The 20,359-nt window shown below is 49.6% G+C and overlaps 2 protein-coding genes across 2 annotated transcripts; one reads left to right on the plus strand and one right to left on the minus strand.

The window, feature by feature from the left end:
• Nucleotides 1–346: 346 nt before the first annotated feature.
• EI90DRAFT_3063137 (uncharacterized protein) lies at nucleotides 347–2,170 on the minus strand. Its single transcript, XM_039060703.1, has 8 exons — nucleotides 2,006–2,170; nucleotides 1,860–1,936; nucleotides 1,774–1,801; nucleotides 1,670–1,711; nucleotides 1,463–1,617; nucleotides 1,067–1,405; nucleotides 655–1,001; nucleotides 347–600 (listed from the first exon to the last, which is right to left on the minus strand). The coding sequence occupies exons 1-8, from the start codon at nucleotides 2,070–2,072 to the stop codon at nucleotides 531–533; spliced, it is 1,125 nt and encodes a 374-aa protein (XP_038914639.1). The 5' UTR covers nucleotides 2,073–2,170; the 3' UTR covers nucleotides 347–530.
• A 14,161-nt stretch (nucleotides 2,171–16,331) lies between these two features.
• EI90DRAFT_2924534 (Cse1-domain-containing protein) lies at nucleotides 16,332–19,831 on the plus strand (the record flags this gene model as incomplete). The annotated part of the gene is made up of 11 exons (XM_039054865.1): nucleotides 16,332–16,535; nucleotides 16,608–17,177; nucleotides 17,227–17,527; nucleotides 17,583–18,007; nucleotides 18,067–18,200; nucleotides 18,254–18,369; nucleotides 18,426–18,582; nucleotides 18,632–18,723; nucleotides 18,775–19,258; nucleotides 19,317–19,460; nucleotides 19,519–19,831. 11 exons carry the CDS (start codon nucleotides 16,332–16,334, stop codon nucleotides 19,829–19,831), a joined length of 2,940 nt encoding a protein of 979 aa, XP_038914640.1.
• Nucleotides 19,832–20,359: the final 528 nt, after the last annotated feature.

The raw sequence follows: 20,359 nt of genomic DNA on the forward strand, positions 1-20,359 counted from the left end.
TTGCGCAGTCTCAGCCGAACCTATCGTCACTGTACCCTGACCTTCCTTCCAACTTTCACCCTTCACCCACTCCACGCATTCACATCTTGAGCCAGATTTTATCTCCCCCGATAGCTATGCCACATTCGCAAATCACGAGAAGCGATATAGCATGGCAAGCTGACTGCTCTTGCGCCATGCCCTTCTTTTCTGATCCTGAAAGCCTATCATTAATTGACGCACTTACGTCTGGTCCGCATCCATCGAGCATTCAAAAAAATCTCATCATTTCGGAAGATTATGTGCACATATTGTTGGAGCCTATTGCACGTCTGACACGCTTGTCGCGTCATTTGGAGGTAGCATACTATCAGGAAACCAAGGCCTTTGCAAGGGATAGCTAGTTGTTCTGAACGCCGCGGTGTGGGGAGATCCAACATGTTTATTGATAGTGATACTAGCGAGTAATCGTGGAAAACGAATCGAAATAATTGTGAAGTAGAAATCGTGCAATAACTTAAATGGCAACGATGACAATTAAGGTGGGGTATCTACGGCAGCAATTTCCGGATGCCTTCTTTTTGTGAAGGCGTCAGTCTCTCAGGGAAGTCAACAATATATCTAGTGGGAAGCATGCTTCAATGTAAGCTCAAGATATCTTGAAGTCAAGCCTACCTGATGATCAAATCCCCTTTTCCTCTTGCCGTACCTTCCTTCCGTATCGGCCAGCCTTGCCCAGGAATTTTGTGCTCTGTTCCAGGCATAATGACTGTATTGGGCAATGACCACGTCACTTTCTTCCCATCGAGACCCGTAATACTGCGCGTCTGACCGGAGCTAGTAAGTGCGTCGCCTAGTGGGACATGGTAGTTAGCGACGAGTATATCTCCTTCGCGTTTAAACACTGGATGCAGTATCTCCTCGATCACGAACACCATGTCTGGCGGATCCAGGCCATCGTCGCGCTCATTCCCGATACCACTGAAGCGGACTTTAGTGCCTTCTTTCCAACCGGGTTGTATCTAATAACAGGGAGAATGTGTCAATCACACGCGAATGAATGGATTGGAAAGACGCTCAAACCTACGTCTATATCGACCACCTTCTCCTGGGTGGTCCCATCGTTCAGTTTTCTGTTTATCTTTAACGTTTTCTTCGTTCCAGTAACTAAATCCTCGAGTGGTACCTTTAGTGGCCGCACAACATCTGGAGCTTTAGTCGAGTCGGAACCAGGGAAGTTGGCCGAACTAGCGGTGTGCCGTCGTTCGCTAGGCCGACGAGCACGCGGTGATGAGCGGCCACCGCGGGGTCCGAACATCCCGAAGGGTGAGCCTGGCGCATCATCTACATCCATATCGAATAATGAGCTGTGCCCCCCCATCCCAGTGAAGTTTTGGAAGAATTCCGCGAAGATGTCATTCGGATCCTATATGACGCCATTAAAACCGGAAAGATATGGTGTTAACGAACAAGAAACACTTGCAGATGGTTTGAAACCTCCCCGAGCGGCTGATGGGCCAGATGAAGTGAAGGTGAAAGTGCCGCCGCCAGGGAAACCTCCAAATCCACCTGGAAATCCCCCAGGGAAGCCTCCTGAACCCCCAGCCCCATTCGGTGAAGGAGCCCCATGCTTTAGTCCTATAGGGAAAAATATAGTCAGGTTCGAACCACGTCACTCTGAGCGACGCACCTTCTTCGCCAAATTGATCGTAGACAGCGCGTTTATTGGAATCTATGCCATCAAAATCCATAAGTACTCCATTGACAACCCAGTGGATGGCTTCGATTGCCAACCTGAAAGGACTTCATATGCCTCGCCAACCTGAAGAGCAGGAGTCAGTATAGTCATCCGATCTCATCGATCGTAAATAAACACTAGCCTCTTTGAACTTCTCGGCAGCTTTTGTGTTCCCGGAGTTGCGGTCTGGGTGCCACTTGAGAGCTTGTTTCTTGTAAGCTAGAATGGGGTAATCAGGATTGAACTACGACAAGGCGCTTGTGCAAAAGCGGGTCGAGTTTCACCTACCTTTTTTGATATCATCTTCGGTGGCAGTCTTTGGGACATCGAGTATTGTGTAGTAATCCTTTCCCATAGTGGCGAAATCGGGAGGACTGACAATTGGGAGTGAAGCGGGGTTTCTTATATGGCGCCGGACAGAACTTGCCAGAAACGACCAGGTGTGTGTGTGTGTTGATATTTAACGTGCACGTGGAGGCTGCCCGATTAGGGCGCCAAGGGCACGGATCAAAAGATTAAAAATTATGACAAAGTAGAGAAACTAAAGCATGAGGTTGCGTGGGTTCGGAATCTAGGGATTCCTACACCGTTTCCAGGGGGGAGTGTACGGGGGTTGGGTGATACGGGTGCCGGCTCCGAGAATTGTTGGCCAGACGCATGGAGCGTGCCTCTTGATGCTTTGGAGTATCGCGGCGACGGGATAGTTGAAACGGCACCTGAGAATGTTGGCCAGACGAACTCCTTCGTGCCTCTTGGTCTTTTGGAGAACCGCGCTTCGGGAACGAAAAGGAAGCTAAAACCGTTAGGCGCCCACATGGGAGGCGCGAGAAACGACTAGGTCATTCGGCCACGTGCGCCTAAATGATCTGGGTAAGCGCCCACAAAGCTGACGGTCCCGAGTCCAAATTTCAAACCTACCCCCGAAGTGTTGAGACTCAATACGTCATTTTCTGTCCTTCCTTCTAAGTTGGTGTGGCTTCAGTTCGGCAAGTATTCAGGAACTGCTCTGCACAATTCTACCACCGTTGCCACGGTCAGGTTCGGTTCAGATTTTTCGAGGACCAGAACCGGGACCGTCCCAAAATTTCGCTGTCCTGTCGAACCAGGACCAAACCGTAGGCAAACCGCGGTTACAGTCCTGGGGCCGTTCAGTTCGGTCCTGAGACCGTCCCGGCAATCTTATTATGAAGAGAGTGTGTATGATAGTACGTATAGTGGGAACTGGTGCTGTCAACTGAGCATCAAAACTCAAGATCTATTCCTTCTCTCTCCGCACGATCCAAGATAAGAATTCCCGCCACTCTTGAACCTTCGCTTCCTCTGAAGCCTTCCTCTCCTTGTCCTTGAGGCGATTCCGCTGTATGTCGGCTTTGGCGATCCGGATAGCACCGAGATGCAGAGGGGTGATACGACTCCGGGTGTCGCTGTCAGTGTGTTTTGCGGCAGAGAATGCCCTTTCACATGGGACAGAAGATGCGGGGACCGAGAGCATGTCTTGGGCAATGGACCTGAGGACTGGATATGCGGAACCTTCTTTCTGGGAATCGGGATAGGTTAGTTCAGCAAACAATACCATTGTAACTAACAATACTTACCATCCAGAAGTTGAGGATCAGGTAATCGCTAAGATAGCGTGTGAGCTCCGCACCAGGATCATCGCTAACTAATTTCTTGAGCTTGTTGAGCTTGACTGGCTGCAAGATGGCGAGAAAACCCATAGGATATTTCATCGGTCAAGGGAGTGGTTGCTATAGATACAATGTCACCTCCAATCATCCTGGTTCCATTTGAGGAAGTGGACCAAGTCACGTAGGTAGAATGATATTCAATAAACTTGTAGTCGTCAGTGACAGTTAGGCAATAAGTAGATGTTTTGATTTATGCAAGATGTTTCATACCTGTGCTGAGAATGGTGAGAGGTGACATGTCCATTTCATCGTAATATTTCCCCATAATAGCAATGCTAGCATCGAGTGCATCATAGATGTTGGCATATTGTCAGGGATGGCTCAGAAGTGACAGGGGTTGTGGTGTGTTGTCTGGCGCTAACGGCCCGGATGGCAGCAGAGTCGTGGGAGTGTATGTTGGGCAGCCCTCACTTGGGCAGATGTCCCTGCAAGCTTCTTAGACTGTGTCAGGGCACACCTGCCCAACCCGGCTCCACCCAGCTTCACCCAGTACCCTGCTCACCTCCACCCCTCACCCTTCACCATCGTTTCTCACTTCTTGTTCTTCCTTTTGTCCTTCTGTTCTTTTACTCTCTTGCTCTTTCTTCTATCTTTATCTACATGGACGACATTTCCCCTTATCTATGTATTATTGACCCGCCCGCGACGCGTGCACGACGCACCCAGCCCCAGACGACCTGGACGGCCTCACGGTGCAACCCAGCATGCGTGTGTGCAGCACACACCCTCGGGATCCCCCACATGGACACCCGGATGACCGCAGCTGTATGCGGGATGATGTGGCAAACCTCATGTGACCCAAGCCACATGTACATAAAAGTACCTGGGGTGGGAACCAAAGAAGTAACCTTCTTCTCACAGTTCCCACTTCAGGTAAGTAGCATAGCTTCCCTTTTAATAACAACCCACAGTTCCCACTTCAGTCTGAGTGGCCAGGGATCGTCATCCTGGATCGGGCCCATCACTATGCACACCCACTCTACACCTCGCGACGGCCTCAGTGCCGGGTGTTACACCTGGGCCCTGTCAGGGTTCAGCACCCTGCCCTAGGGTGCCCCAGACTCCCCAACCAATCCCTTCCTTCCATTCCTTCATTGTTGCCTTGTTGTTGCCTTTCTGTGTTGTGTATCCGCGCACATGAGATAGCGTGGGAACTTTCTGAGCAAGCAGCTCGCCCAGAATGTTCCCACAGGTCACAGCCACAGTTCTGGGCAAGCAACTCGCCCAGAATGTTCCCACGCTTACTGGGCACTGCCACCTGGATGTTCCCTCTGGGTCACACTACACAACTCTAGGAGCTGTATAGTTGTGGGCATGTGACCCATTCCTTTATATAGCAACCATGCGGGGAGATGAGACCTTTACCCTTCTTCTCATCTCATACCCCGCATAGGCAAGTGTATATATATTCTTTCCTTTTACTATACATCTCATACCCCGCATAGTGTGAGGACAGGCCAGATGGGGTTGAGGTCAGGGAGCCTCCGAGTCCGAGGCCGGGCCCTGACAGGCCCCCTCGACCCCAGACACGTCCCTGATAGCAGAAGAAGGTTTTAACCTTATCTCCCCCACCTCCCCTATCTCCCCAGCCATGGTGTCAGAAGAGCAGTACGATGACCTGCTGGCCCGCTTCCAGGAGCTCCAAGCTATTGTGGAGAGCCAAGCCCGCAACCACCCCCCACCCGCACCCGCACCAGCACCTGCGCCTGTGCCCATCCCTATACCCACACTCATGCCTAAGCCCAAACCACCAAAGGTCACCCCCCCCACCCCCGTCTTGGGAGCCAGCAAGGACCTCGACCGTTTTAAGGCCAAGTGCGGGATCTACTTGTCAGGGGACGGACCCCGGGTCCCCATGACCCCTCTCTACAGTCCACAGTCTGGCCTGTAAACACAGCCCATCTCAGGGCATAGCTACTGTGGGTAAGAAAGTGTATAGATAAATGAAGAGTAGGCTACACTTGCCTACTGTGGGTAAGAAAGTGAGAAGAAGGTTAACTTCTCACTTTCCCACAGTGGCCCCAATATGGCGAAAACTTCCAGGGATACCCGGAAGTCACATGAGGTGGGATCCGGGGTCGGATCATGCGGCGCAGGAAGTGCGTGGGAAGTGGAGCGGGTCCGGACGCGGGTCCGGGTCCGGGCTAAGTCAGGGTATGTGCCCTGACACTACTTCCATGTCCACACTGCCAAGTTCCCCACCAAGCTATCCCAGATCCTCTTCGTCCTCTCCTACATGAAGGGAGGACCCACAGGGGCGTGGGCGACACAACGGATGATCACCCTGCTAACGGCCAACTCCCCCACCATTACCATGGACGAGTTCAACACGGAACTCGATGCCATGTTCCAGGACCCAAACCGGGAGGCCACAGCCTGGCAGAAGTTGGCAGTCATCCGCCAAGGGACTGACTCTGTGGATAAGGTTATCCAAGAGTTCAAGATACTGGGACCCACCTCGAGGCTAGGGGATGTCAGGCTGGTCGACCGATTCAAGCAGGCGATTAACTCCCGGCTCAGGGAGAGCATATACCACCTCCGCCCCATGCCCACCACCTGGGCTGAGTGGAAACGCGAAGCCACACTTCTGGACAACCAGTGGCAACGTTTCCAAGCCACCCAACCACATGCACCCCCGCCCAGACCCCCGCTCCTGCCAGCTTGACCTCCACTAACCGCGACCCCATCCCAGATGCGACCCATACAGACCCCCCTATGACCTGCTCCCACACCTCCGCCCCCCACTCCAGCAGCCCACTCCACGTCAGGGACAGGCCCCCAGCCGATGGACCTCGACAGGTTGAGGACTGACCAAAGGAGGTGCTACAACTGTAACACCCTGGGGCATCTCGCACGAGAGTGCCCACACCCCAGGGCCAGCCGAGTACGACGTCTCCACCCAGAAGACCTAAGGGCGCTGATGGAAGGGCTGAAGAGACAGCTGACTGAAGGGACAGAGACAGTGGAGGAGGAACCAGAGGCGGAACCTCAGAGGGATTTTCAGGCAGGTGACCGGTGAGGGATGCATCCCGGCCACCCGTAGAAGATAGCTCGTGTAAATACTGCAGCGCGTGTAAGCCAACGCCAATGCCAAAATTTCACCGAGTCATCATGAAGAAAAAGAGGAGAAACACACCCTCCACCCGTGAGAATGAGAAGACCCCAAGGGCAGTGACGCCCGAAGTAGCGGTCTCCCCCCCCACCATTTATGTCCTTTCCAAACAGTCCCCTAGGTCTCTCAACCTCACAGTAAAACTGACCGCCCTAACCTCCCTTGCGTCAGTGTCCGTATCAGCCCTCCTGGACTCAGGAGCCACTGGGAACTTCATAAGCCCTGAGTTCATCCGGAAGCACAGTCTGGAGACAATCCCCCTTCCCCAGCCCATTCCTGTCCATAACGTTGATGGAACCCTGAATGAGAATGGAGCTATAACCGAGGAGCTAGAGGCCCTCCTGACCTTCAGGCGGCACACAGAGCGGGCACGCTTCGCAGTCGTGAATCTCGGGCAGCAGTCCCTCATCATAGGACACTCCTGGCTGCTGCACCACAACCCAGAGGTGGACTGGGCATGACAGAAGGTCATCATGTCCCACTGCCTGTCCTCCTGCAGACAGCCGTGAGTACAGGATGACCAGGACCCTATACTGGAGCCTGGGGATGGGATCTACGCTGCAATCATTCCCCCAAGCTGGAGCCACGACCTAAGGGCCACCACGACCCCCTCGCAGCAGATGGCCCAGGAGGCCCACGACCCAGAGGCTGAGCCCGCATCGTTTGAGACACTAGTACCAGAGCACTACCAGGACTTCCGGGATGTGTTCTCCAAAGAAGCCTTTGACCAGTTGCCCCCCTGGAAGCCCTGGGACCACGCTATAGACCTGGTGCCGGACGCCAATGACATATCCATCCCCAGCCATCGACTTCCACTCCCTCCGATCCCTCTGGTCTACCTCTGCTCCTTCTTCACTAACCTCGGAGCTCCTGTATTCCATAAATCACCTCGGTACCTCTCAATGGTCACCACCCCCTCTTTTCAATTTATTACCTATGCCTCCCTAAGTACGGAGCCCTGAAGGCTTCCGGACAGCTCCAACGTCTGCTAGCGCACTCCCACCTCTGCAGGGCAATACACTCGCTTGCCCTGCAAGCCTACCTTCGGGCCTATCCCTCCGTTCCGTTTCTGGGTTATTGCCTACCATTCCGCTAACCCCATAACCCGACTCGTCGGTAATATTCAATCAGCTAATGTTTAACCCTGTTAGCTCCACTCCGCTCAGCTCCACCATTTGCGGGCCTGCTCTCATTGTAACCATATATACTCCACTTGTACATAGGTTACACCTCAGTAATAAAATCGACTAGAGTTTACCCCTTTCAGTTCTGGTTGCCAGTTTAGTAAGTTAGGGCACGGACGTGTTACTTGGCACAGCGCTCCTGGCACAAGTCGCTGAGGCCGAAGCCCTCCATCATGGAGACACTCCCTCGTCTCAACCTGGTCTCTGACAGGAATCTAGGCAGTATAGAGCTTTGATTAGACAGGGGAGGAGAAGAGTGAAACCTTCTTTCACCCTTCCCCACATTATATACCTGTTTATTTACATCAAGGAAATAAACAAAGAATAAAGAAAGCGTTGTAGGAGGGCAGGATGGGCATACTCCATAACATGGAATTTTTCGCGATATACACATCAAAAATGGCGCTCACCCTTGTACATTATTAAGGATCGAGAATGAGAAAAGTGAACAATAAAAGAGAAAAGAAAGGACTTTCATATGAACCGAATGAATGCATCCCTGAAGGAATCGGTTGAGAATTGGTGGAGAAATCATGCAGAGGAATCCTCTTACATTTAATCCATGCACTTGACCAAAACTCAATTGGAAAAAGGTCAAAAGTCGACAGCGGAGGATGATCTAGGGGTCATTAATTGTGGAATAATACCCATAGACCCAGTGCAGAATCTCATCCAGAATGGAAGAGTAGTTGTGGAGAAACCAAGGGAATTATCTGACTCCAGGACTTGACGTGTGTCATGGGACTACACAAGAAACATTGATGGTCATGTTTGGGTCAGCCTCAGTGAAATTCCAGAGGAATTCAAGCTAGGAATATGCAAGCAATGCAAGGGATATTATCAAGGAACTTTCAGAATTTTAGGAGATAATTTAGTCCAAGTTTCCCTGTGCATGGACAATTGTATCGTGGATCCCATGCCACTGAATTCCCATTCTTAGCCAATTCTACACCAAATTCCACAAAATTGGTATCGTTCAAAAGCTACAGTTGAGGAGAGTCGGATGGTATGAAGGGACGAAGTTTTGACGCAGTGATGGGGGTGATATGATGAAGTTTTTGATTTTCACTTCATTTTTCTTTTGTTCTTTGGGATTTTACTCAAGCCAACGGTGTCAAAAACCCGGATCGTAGGGGTAAATGCATGAGTCTGAATGCAGGCGGGGCTCATGTTGGAGGAAGGGATCAAGTGATCTCCCAAACCATCAGGGAAGGGGTACCCCCCCCTGGCATAACAGGCGAGTAGTGTATGGATGCACGCTAGAAGTCCTGGGTTTGATACCAGGCTTGTCCATTTTATGTCATTTGTCCAGTCACCCTGGTTTACGTCATAAGAATTTGGAGCTCCGGATAAGTCCAGTAGTCGCACCGGATACAAATTTCCTCAGCTCAACTAGAGGGGGATCCAAGAGCTCTGGTGGTGGACCGAAGCTTCTCCAGGAAGCCCGGTTCTGCTGGATGGTACAAGAGGCTCTAAGAAGGACGCGGCCTCAGCGACTCAGAGGGAGCGCTGTGCCTCCGTTACGTCTCAGTTAGTCCTTGTATTTCTTATGTCTGAGGTATCTTGTAGAACGGAATGGGATTCACTCAGAGGGACTTTGGGTAGCATTTTAGTCGAGATTAGAACTGAGGAACTACAGGTTCTAACCTATGGGTATTTTATAAAGGGGAATGGAAAGGACTTAGTCAAAGTCCGAATGACAATGGGACAACACCGAAAGGTGCCGAATGATACCGAGAGGTACTGAAAGGTCCTGAACGATATCTTTAACGGGGAACTGAGGTGTCGGACCATGGAGGGTGGAGTAAGAGGCCGGAAAATGAATGGGAACGAGAAATGGGTAAGGGGGGGTTAGCTGACTGAATGGTAGGAAGAAGAGAGTCATGCTAAGAATGGAAGGTGACTAATAAGTGATGATGTGAGTGAGATCACCAAAGGATGCAGGTAACTCCGAAAGCGGAGTTGCGTATCCGAAGGATATTGGGTGACTCAAATAAATGAAATGGGTGGAGAAATGGTTTAAGGGTGTGTCACGGGATGTCGGAGGTCCATCGGGATATCGGAGCAAATCCGGAGTCTCTGAATGTTCTGACTCAGGGCCGAGCTTCTGGGATGGGAGTGGCCAAGGTTTGGTGTGCCGCAACCAGACCAGAGCTGAGACAGTCAGGAGGGAAGGTGACTTGGGGAGTGGGGAGGCGTGGTGTAGGGGATGGTGAAGTTGTTAGGAAGGTGTGATGTGGTGGGAGTGCACGGGGCCGGGATTCTGGGATATGACAAATGGTGCCCAAACCTTACCACCATTGGTGGTGGAGGCTTACTCTAGCCAAAGCCATTTATTTCGGAACTATTCCTTGGCACAATGTAGCAATTCAATATAAGTATGTACTTTAGTTAGGAAATAGAAGCGAATTCCCCCCCTCTGTCATATCCATACCAACTCCACCCAACCTCCGACCTACTCCGCCACCATTCTGGTTCACCTCCGGTTTGTCCTCTCCCTCACCTCCATCATATCCTCCGGTATACTCCTGGTCCACCTCTGCCTCCAATCTCCAGTACCTACTCCAGTACTGTTAGAGACGGGTGGATTCAGACGACTCCGGAGTGGAATCGGAGACTTAGCATGGAGGGACCTTGGCCTCAGCGACTCAAGCGGAGCGCTGTGCCATTGCTGTTTGTCCATTTGGTCCTTAATTTCACAGTAGGCGAGCAGGAAGTCTCTAGGGGGCATTTCAGGTCGATTTCGGACTGAGCCTCCTACGAGTATGTACAAGCGCTGATATATATAATGGAGGGGGCGAAAGCACAAGGAAATGAAGGGGAACTGAATCGGAATGAAGGCATCCGAATGGGAACAAAGGGATGACAGAAGTGGAGCGGTACCGAAGGTCATAAGGCAGAACCTGTGATACGTCCGAAAGGAGGTAAGGAGGGCGAGGCCCAGAGGGGCAGGAGGATGAGGGGAAGTGGGGAGGATGACTAACTGGCTAGAATGGGAAGAAGCAGCAGTCCAAATAGGGATGAGGGGGAAACGCAAGAAATACATTACAAGCGGTGCAAGAGGGCTAGCGGCTCTCTATGCCGACTAAGCTCGTGGGGCCAAACTCTCCTAAACTCTACTTTCTCTCTAGACTTTGCTCGACTCTCGATCCTTAACTCCGTGGTGAGTTCTCCGGGATTTCCGCAAGGTCCGGGCTCAACTAATCTACTACCCACTCGTTGTGGGCTAGACAGTTGCCCTTATTCCTACTGTTGGATTCCACACACTCACACCCACTCTAGCGCGTCCTAGCACCTTAGAGAAATTGGGGGAGGGGAGAACTTCTATTCCAGAATCCGGTATGTACAGGATATAAGGAACAATTATTTTTAGAATAATTGATGGTGAATATTGGTGCCATATGGCACCTGAATACCTTATTAGGCGAAATAATAAAAAAGGGTAACAGTAACAATAAAAGAATATCAATCAATAACTGAAATGATGGCAAAATATGAAAATAAAAGAAAATAAGCGATATCTCAACGGATTTAGGGAATTAAGAGCCGAAATTGGAAATGAAGCCGGAGATAACTCTCACGCAGCCAATAGGCATTTTTACCAATTTATTAGATGCCGTGGGAACGAGTGAGGCTGGAATTCTGGGTTGCTGCTTGAGATTCCCACGCTCGCACATGCCCGTGACCTGCTGTGCCTAACTTCTCCAACACGGAACTCCGTCAAATCTCCACCGATTGGGACGTTCTTGGTATCGTCAGAATCGTACGAATTAGGACTATTTTTAGATACCAAATTTGTACCGAGTCATCGCGTGAATGAAAGTCGTTTCCTAATCGTAGAATCGGGTATCCGAGCCGAGTCTGTGTGTGGGCGATTATCCCGCCTACAGCGGCGAAAGTGCCGAAGATGATCCGCGAAGCTCGGAGGTTGCGGAGCTTACGAGGCGGGGTTGAAAGTCCAAGGAATATTGGCAATGGTGTTTATGTAGTATGAGGTCACCAATGCAATGGACTAAGACCGAGGTGGAGTCAAAGTCCAAGGTAGGAACTATGACGGAGGCTCAGAGCAAAGGTACGAGCAGTGCCTGAGTACGAAGTACGGGTCAGCGGTGGAAGGTTGTAACTTGGCGGGAGGTCGGTGGAAGAGGACCAGAGGGAAGAGAGGGGAAGGAGGAGAGGAGAGGAGTCAGATCTGAAGGTGGGTATCGGAGCGGATGGGAGAAGAGTAGGAGGACGACGGAAGGGTGGAGGTGTTGTGAGGAGGGAGTGGAGGAGGGAGTGGAGGAGTAGGAGGAGGAGTAGGAGGAGGGTGGCAAGAGGGGTTCGGTCCGAGGTGGTTATCGGAGCGGACGGAGATAGGACAGGAGAGTGACAGAGGAGTGGAGGTGGCATGGGAGGTGAAGGGTGGTGTGGTGCCAGGACCGAAGGTGAATATCAGAACAGACAGCGGTAGGGTAGGATTCCGAAGGTGGGGAAGGAGGAGGTCCGGAAGTCGGGTCGGGATCGGGTATGCATGGATATGACAGGTACCCCTTATCCTCATCATAGAAGTTTATTAATATTTCTATCTACCCAACATTACTATGGACCTCCTAGGACCTCTGCCAACCCCACAAAGGTTTTCCCATTATCCAATAGCTGTCGCTAATTCTCCCCTGCACTTACCCACTCCACAGTGCTCGATAAGGTGATTCTCTCGTGAGCTCGCCAACCTGGCAAGTGGGTAAGTCCATCTTGGGTTTTCCCTTTCTTCTTATATTTGTCTTGTATTATGTATATAAGTCATGTACCGTAGTTATTGGCACTTCAGTGCAAAATCGATGACTAGTTCCCCCCAGAGTTCATGCCCCCTCATTCTGAAGTTAAGGACCCAACACTAGCATTATTGAACATTGGCACAGCACTCCTCTGAGTCGCTGAGGCCACAGTCCCTCCACTCATCCTCTACCTCTGGCCTTCCTTCCAGGGAAAGGTCCAGACATGCTCGCTCCCTCCTTGCCATGTTCTGACAGGAGACAAAAGAGCAGATTGGGCACTCCTAGAGCCAATAGTGTTCTCCTGGGAGGGGGTTCAGGAGCAGCTGGGAGTGGTGAGGAGTATGCAATGTGACAGGAGCAGTGGGAGGAAAATTTTGGTTTCTAAAAAGTTGAAAAAAAATATCAAAAAAATTCAGGAATGTAGTGCCTTTGAAGTGCCTTCAGGACATATAATTATTTGCGAAATTGAGGAAGAAATGATGGAGAAAAATGGAAAATACTTTTGGAGACCTGAGAAATAATGAGAACTGAATTGATGGGTGTAAGGCCAGTTGAGGTGCTGGCCTGGGGTGACTCAGTCCTCAGTAGTCGAGATCTAGGCTGTATGGAGCTTATGATTCGACTTCGGGTTGAGGGTAAAGAGTGAAGAACCCTTACCCAAGCCCGAGCCATACATATGTAAATACAGTTGTTTTACATTGTATACAAAGAATAAAGCGAAAGCATGCTTTGCGCACATCACCACTCTACCACCCATCCCTTACAATGGGAAAGTCTGAAAATTGAATAGGAAAGTGAGGGGAAGCCTTGTAGCATTGTTATTTTCTGCTGTTCTGATTTTTCCTGATTGTTCTTGGTCTCACTCCCAGCTGCTCCTGGACCCTCCCAGGAGCTTTCAGGAGCTTCCAGGAGTATTGAGGAGCAGCTGGGAATGAGACCAAGAAGAATTGGGAAAAATCAGAACAGCAGAAAATAAAGGCTTCCCCTCACTTTCCTATTCAATTTTCAGACTTTCCCATCAATTCAGTTCTCATTATTTCTTGGGTCTCTGAAAGTATTTTCCATCATTTCTTCCTGTCATATCCATACAATCCCAACCTCCGCTCTGGGCTCCCAGAACTCCGAACCTGACTTCCGGAGTCCTACTTCCCTTCCGTCACCTCCTCCTTGCCGACTCCCAAGAGGTTATCCCACCTCCAGCTCTGACACCACCTTCGGTCCGACTCCGGAACATTCCAGGTCCGACCCCAACCTCGACACCTTCCAGATGAGTACACAACACCTATGCTCCCAACCTCCGCTCTGGAATCCCGTTCACGTCTCCGTCTCCGGAACCTCCGGTCTTAGCTCCGACCTCGGACTTTGACCCCACCTCCGCTTATACCCATTGTATTGGTTAGCTCATTCCATTTAATTATGTTTGCCAATATTCCGGAGTTTAACTTCCGAGTTTGGACTTTCCGGACTTATGTCGGACCTTGCAACTATTGCATTGCTCCATTCAATTCCGCTATACTCCCTCATTCCTATTTGGGCTGCTGCTTCCTTTCTATTCAGTCAGCTGGCCATTCCCCACCCCCATCCTCCCTCCTTCCTCCTTGGGCCTTGGCCCTTCACTCCTCCTTTGGGAAACACCATTGAGTCAAACCCTTGACCCTCGGTGTTGCCCCTCCTTTCAGCTCCCTTTGTCTCCTTTCGGAGTACCCTCACTCCTTTTGATTCCGGACCCCTCCTTATATACAATGTACATAGTAACTTGTAACCTCAGTCCGAAATCAACCTGAATTCCCCCCAAGAGACTTTCCCTCTGCTAGATCCGAAATTAGGGACCCCCAGGACAACCAGCAATGGCACAGTGCTCCACCTGAGTCGCTGAGGCCAAGGTCCTTCCATGCTAAGTCTCCGATTCCACTCCAGAGTCATCCGAATCCGCAAGTTCTAACACTTCCTCAATTTTGCAAATAATTATATCCTGAAAGCACTTCAAAGACTACAATTCCTGAATTTTTTGATTTTTTCCCTAATTATTTTTTTCAACTTTTTAGAAGTCCCTATTTTTCAAATTTTCCTCATTTCCCTCTATATTCCCCCCTCATTCTCCCCCTCATTCTCCCCCTCATTTCCCCCTTCATTCTCCCCCTCATTTCCCCCCTCATTCTCCCCTCATTCTCCCCCTCATTTCCCCCTCATTTCCCCCCATTTCCCCCTCCTCCATATTCTGCAAACCTGAAAGTGATTAAGTTGCCAGATTAATCATATATCAGGCCATAAATTTTGATTCTGTATTGGTGAGTCTCAGTGTCCTTGATATAGTATAGTGTTTGATCTAAATGTTAAGCAGCATCTTGTTGTGTTAGTCTTGTGGTAAGAGGTATTCATGGGGAATCTTCCCTCTTTTTTTCCTTTTCATTTTCAAATGCTCCAGGAGCTCCCAGAAGCTTCTCACCCCTATACACTTTGAAGCATTTAAATTGTATTTACTGGATATGTTTGTGCACAAAGCAATGCTCCATGCCCTCCTGGGAGTGCCCTGGAGTACCTGGCCAACTCCAGAGGAAATGAGCTGTTCCTGGACCAGCCAATCTCCTCCTGATTCTCCCAGTGCTCTCCATACTCCAGAGCACTCAGGAGCATAACAATATTTTGCTGATGCCACCTATTTATATTCAATTGTTATGTTGCATTGGTATAATTCCCATTATAGTGATGCTGTTATTTCTTTATTTGTTTGTGCTGAGATATGTAATCTACATATATATACCTCGGAGTAGTTGTAAAGGCCCCACAGCCTTTTACCTCTACCCCATTGAATATACAGCCCACTAAAGCTTATATTGAGATGGACCAACTGAGGCCTGAGGCGAATGGGGGAATCCAGTAAGCAAACCTTTCAGGCACCTTGTAACCAGGATCCAATCCCTTCAGAACCACCATGTCAAGGAGGGAGGGTGAGGAAGCATGTAGATTTGGTGGCAAAAAATAGATGGTGGGAGGGGTGGTGATGTCTCGTACAGTTGCCCAGCAGGGCCAGGTTGAACTTTTGAATTACAGTCACAGGTCATGTGACTCGGGACTTTTTGAGCTCACTGCTATGTGTGTTTGCATACATTTTAACAGCTTCAGTACTGCTAAAAATACACTAGGCACCACATCAGACTTGTACCCAGTCATTTTCACTCCATGGATGCATGTGCAACACTGCAATGTGGTAAGTAGCTTTTGTATTCAATGTAAAGTCACATTCTGCTTTCAATACAAAGAGTCACATGCTACTCCGAAAATTTACGCAGACACGTTTTGCATGGGGACCTCATGTGTCCCAGAATGAGGATCGCATCAAATTTGGCAAATGCCTAAGTGTACTGCCATTGCCAATGTGTACCAGTTGAAGTGTCATCCGCAAATTTTCGGAGTAGCATGTGACTCTTTGTATTGAAAGCAGAACGTGACTTCACATTGAATACAAAAGCTACTTACCACATTGCAGTGCATGTGCGTCCATGGAGTGAAAATGACTGGGTACGAGTCTCATGTGGTGCCTAGTGTGTTTTTAGCAGTGCCGAGGCCGTTAAAATGTACGTAAACACGCGTAGCAGTGAGCTCTAAAGTCCCAGTCACGTGACCTGTGGCCATAATGCGAAAGTTCAACCTGGCCCTGCTGGGCAACCGTATTCTCGTTCCTTGTGAAATAATTCAAAGCTCTGCTGCGACATGCAACAAAACCATCTTTTAGTTCAGTTCAAAACTTTTGTGCGACATGACATGCGACTGAACTTTGGTCGTTTCCTTACAGTAAATAAGGTAAAAATCTTGGTCACGTTTACGAAGCCTGGTAAAGCCAAACTCCAGTCACTTGGACTGCAACAACAACAGATGAGTGAGGTTTCGTCGCTTTTCGCTGCGTCCCTCTCTGTGGAACACAGAAAAAGCGCTGAGGCCGAGCTTGAGAACCTTTCGGTCCAACAAGGCTTCTTACCCTATGTGCTACAAATCGTGCTTGACCAGAACAAGGCAGTAACGATTCGGCAAGCTGCATGTCTCTATTTCAAGAACCAAATACGAAGAAGGTGGGAAGACGTAAGTACTTCGTTGTTAGATACACTCTCTGCTCATGTTGGTATCATTTCTCCACCGATCGTATCTAAGCAGGAAGATGAGCCACCTATTTCTGAAGCCGACAAAGCCACTATACGCGAAAATCTGGTCACATCAATGGTTTCGCTCTCCTCACCAACAGACAAGTTATTGAGGATGCAGATCGGGGAGGCTGTATCTGCTGTTGCGTCGTCCGATTTCCCCAACTCATGGGGCGATTTAATGGCGCGTCTGGTCAACTCGTTCTCTTCGACGGACTACAACGTGAACTTGAGCGTACTTCAAACTGCGCATAACATCTTCCTTCCGTGGCGCGCTGCTACTGCTTCTAACGAACTGTATTCTACCATCAACCTCGCCCTCAGTCAGTTCCAAGATTCCTATTTCGCCTTGTTTCGCGCCACCGCGCCGCATCTCCTCACTGCTTCAATAACGGATGTTTCTGTCTCGTCGCTGCTCGGAGAGACAATGGAATTGCTCTTCTCCCTCTATTATGACCTTGTCGCTCAGGATCTTCCCCCAGCATTTGAAGACGTACAGGATGAATTTTTTGGCAAAGATGGTGGGGATGAAGGGTGGTTCCTCAAATTCTTGAAATGGGACCCGCCCCTTCTGCAGGGTGATGTGAGTCATGCGCCCCATTCCTCACGTTCGACTCCTAAACAACTTGCAGCCCGATGATCCCACACCGTCCAAACCCCTTTGCATTCGCACCATTATTTTGGAGATCTGCGAGCTGTACACACAAAGATACAATGAGCTTTTGTCGCCCCGTCTCGGTGCCTTCATCCAAACTGTGTGGGAGCTGATAGGTGCAAGCGGGGACACAATTCGCGAGGATGCGATGGTGACTCAGGCAATCCGCTTCCTCAGCGTCAATATCAAGAGTGGATCCCGGAAAGATCTGTTCAGCCAGGAAGGAACGCTTCAGAGTCTGTGTGAACGTATTATCATTCCGAGTATGGCTCTCCGAGGTAACCATATCAAGGTGGTCCCATCTCTCAGTACTCATTTGTGAATTCATAACAGAGCACGAGGTGGAACAATTTGAAGATGATCCGCTAGAATATATACGGCGAGACCTCTCGGCAGCGGCTGAGGCGGCTGGGTCGACTCGTCGACATGCTGCTGGTGATCTTGTCCGTGCTCTTATGTCAGTAGGGTTCGAAGGTCAAATTACCGAAATTATCATGAACGCCGTGAACCAGGCATTGGCAACATACAAGACCGACCCGAACGAGTGGAAAGCGAAAGATGCTGCCATATATCTATTTACATCAATTGCCAGCTTAGGTACCACGACTAGTCAAGGTGGCACTAGCACCAACGCTCTCGTGGATGTCATCAGCTTCTTCTCCGAAAACGTGTACTCAGATCTGATCACTCAAGATGGATCTGTGCATTCTATTTTGCAAGTAAATAGCATTCGCTTCATCTACACCTTCCGTTATCAGGTCAGCTATCCTCTGCTGCACTCGCCGAATTTTGTACTCATGACATCGGCCACTCGAAGCTAACAAAAGAGCAGCTCTTGGCAGTGCTACCTGCCCTTATTCGTCATCTTTCATCATCTAATTACGTCTCGTACACCTATGCCGCTGTTACAATCGAAAGGATACTCTTCATCAAGCGAGAAAATCATATGCTGTATGTCCAGATTCTCCTTACCTTCCCACCATTCATCTCACAGTCAAACCTAGTTTCTCGCAAGTTGATGTCGCCGAGACTGCTAGGCCAATCTTGTTGGCTCTGTTCACCAAAATTCGCGGCTCAACTACTCCAGAGAAGATAGCAGAGAATGACTACTTGATGAAATGTGCGGGTCGCTTCTCGGTTGTGTTATGGTCTCTCCTTAATATCTTCGTTGCCTAGGCGTAATGAGAGTTGTCGTTACGGGCCGTCAAGCCCTTTTCCCAATTTTTCAAGAAATCCTTTCGCCCTTGGTTGCTATCCTTACTGAGATCAGCAGGAACCCCAGTAATCCAAACTTCAACCAATACTGCTTCGAAAGCATCGCCGCTCTCTTAAGGTGAGAAACACGGACGCGTTTGGCATGATTTATTTGTGACTCGCTGCAGGTTTGTCGTCGCGGCTAGTCCTACATCCCTAGAAACATTCGAGAACACGTTGTTTGCTCCTTTTCAGTCAATTTTGAAAAATGACGTTGATCGTGAGCGTGAACTGCCTAGTCTATGGGGATGATGTCTAACACCGCCAAAAGAGTTTGTCCCTTACGTGCTTCAGATTATCTCCCAGATGCTTGAGCTCCATACGGGGACAATACCGCCTAACTACGGGGCATTTCTTCCCCTCTTACTTACTCCAGTCCCATGGCAGCAAAAAGGATCTATTCCAGCGCTGGTGCGACTCCTCAGGGCGTACTTGGTGAAGGACGCTGCCAGCATCGTTAGGAACGGGCAGCTAATGGCCATCTTGGCTGTCATCCAGCAGCGTCTCATTCCTTCTAAAATGAATGATTCTTATGGGTTCGAGCTCTTACAAACGGTCATAGTCAATATCTCAGTTGGGGAATTGTCGAAGCATTTCAACGTCATCCTTTTGACACTGTTGAACCGTCTTCAATCGACAAAAACGGATAAGTATGCTTTAGGGTTTGTGCAGTTTCTATGTTTCACCATGGCTGTCCAAGTGGAAGGTTTGAACCCAGGTTTCGTGGTGAATGCCATTAATACTATTCAGGGGGGGTACGTCGAGTCTCCCGCCGTCGTGTCATGATACAGGCACCAACTCCTAACTTGACAGCTTATGGACTTCGATACTGGGGAATATTGTGTTGCCGCAACTGCCGAAGTTTCTTCCTAAGGACAGGAAGTTGGTGACTGTTGGTTTGGCAAGATTGTTGACCCAGTGTGACGAGATGCTCCAACCACCGAATTCTACATTATGGTATGAACATGCTTGGATTAAAGAGGATAATCCTCTAACATCATATCATGTGGACAAGGCCATCGACTCTCGTTGCTTTATTGGAGCTGTTGAACATGCCAGGCCTCACCAAGGATTTGGGTACAGATGCCGATACTGAAGATCTCTCATCTATCGACCATGAAGAACAGAATGCAGGGTATCAGGCTGCCTTTACACGCTTGGCTGCTTCCACACCGCCAAAATTTGACCCTGTTGCGTATGTAGGTGATGCAAAGGGTTATTTAAAGTTGGAGTTGTCAAGATTCGCCAGAAACGATTCGAGGGCAGACCCTCTGTTGGTAACAGCTACTCAGGGTTCGCCGCTTCTCCAGGTGATGTTTGCGTCATAGACCACTTCGGGTTCAGCTCCTTAGCGCAGCGATACACTAATGGGATTCGCACCAAGTACACAAATTCATGTCGATGATTTTTCTCACTGTGTGTGTGTGTAGTTCTGGATATTTATCCTGCAGACTACAGGCTGCTCGTGAGAAGGGCAAAATAAATACACCAAAATAAAGTAGATATAAGGGATGCATTCGATCTGGGGAGTCTCGTCCTATGACTGAGTAGTTCCCTAACCATTTCCTATGGGGAGCCCCCACTTACATGTGATCGGATGTTATGCTGCCGGTTATCGTAAAGGTAGGGGGATTCCGCTTTTCGGGGCAGATCTCTTGGGCTTGGGGGTCTATTCGGTTGAGGTTTTCTTTTCGTATGCTCCGCTCGCGTTGAGGAAGCTCGCTACTCTTATGCTACCCTCTTCCATTCCGAGAAGGTCGGCTAGATTTAGGTCTCCATCTTTGTCGCGAAGGAGGTCTCGGTGCACGGCGTATAGCGAGCATTCCATCAGGATACGGTCGCGTGTTTCTGTGGGT

Source organism: Cantharellus anzutake, assembly GCF_015039405.1.
Source record: "Cantharellus anzutake strain C23 chromosome Unknown EI90scaffold_32, whole genome shotgun sequence".
NCBI classification, from domain to species: Eukaryota; Fungi; Basidiomycota; class Agaricomycetes; order Cantharellales; family Hydnaceae; genus Cantharellus; species Cantharellus anzutake.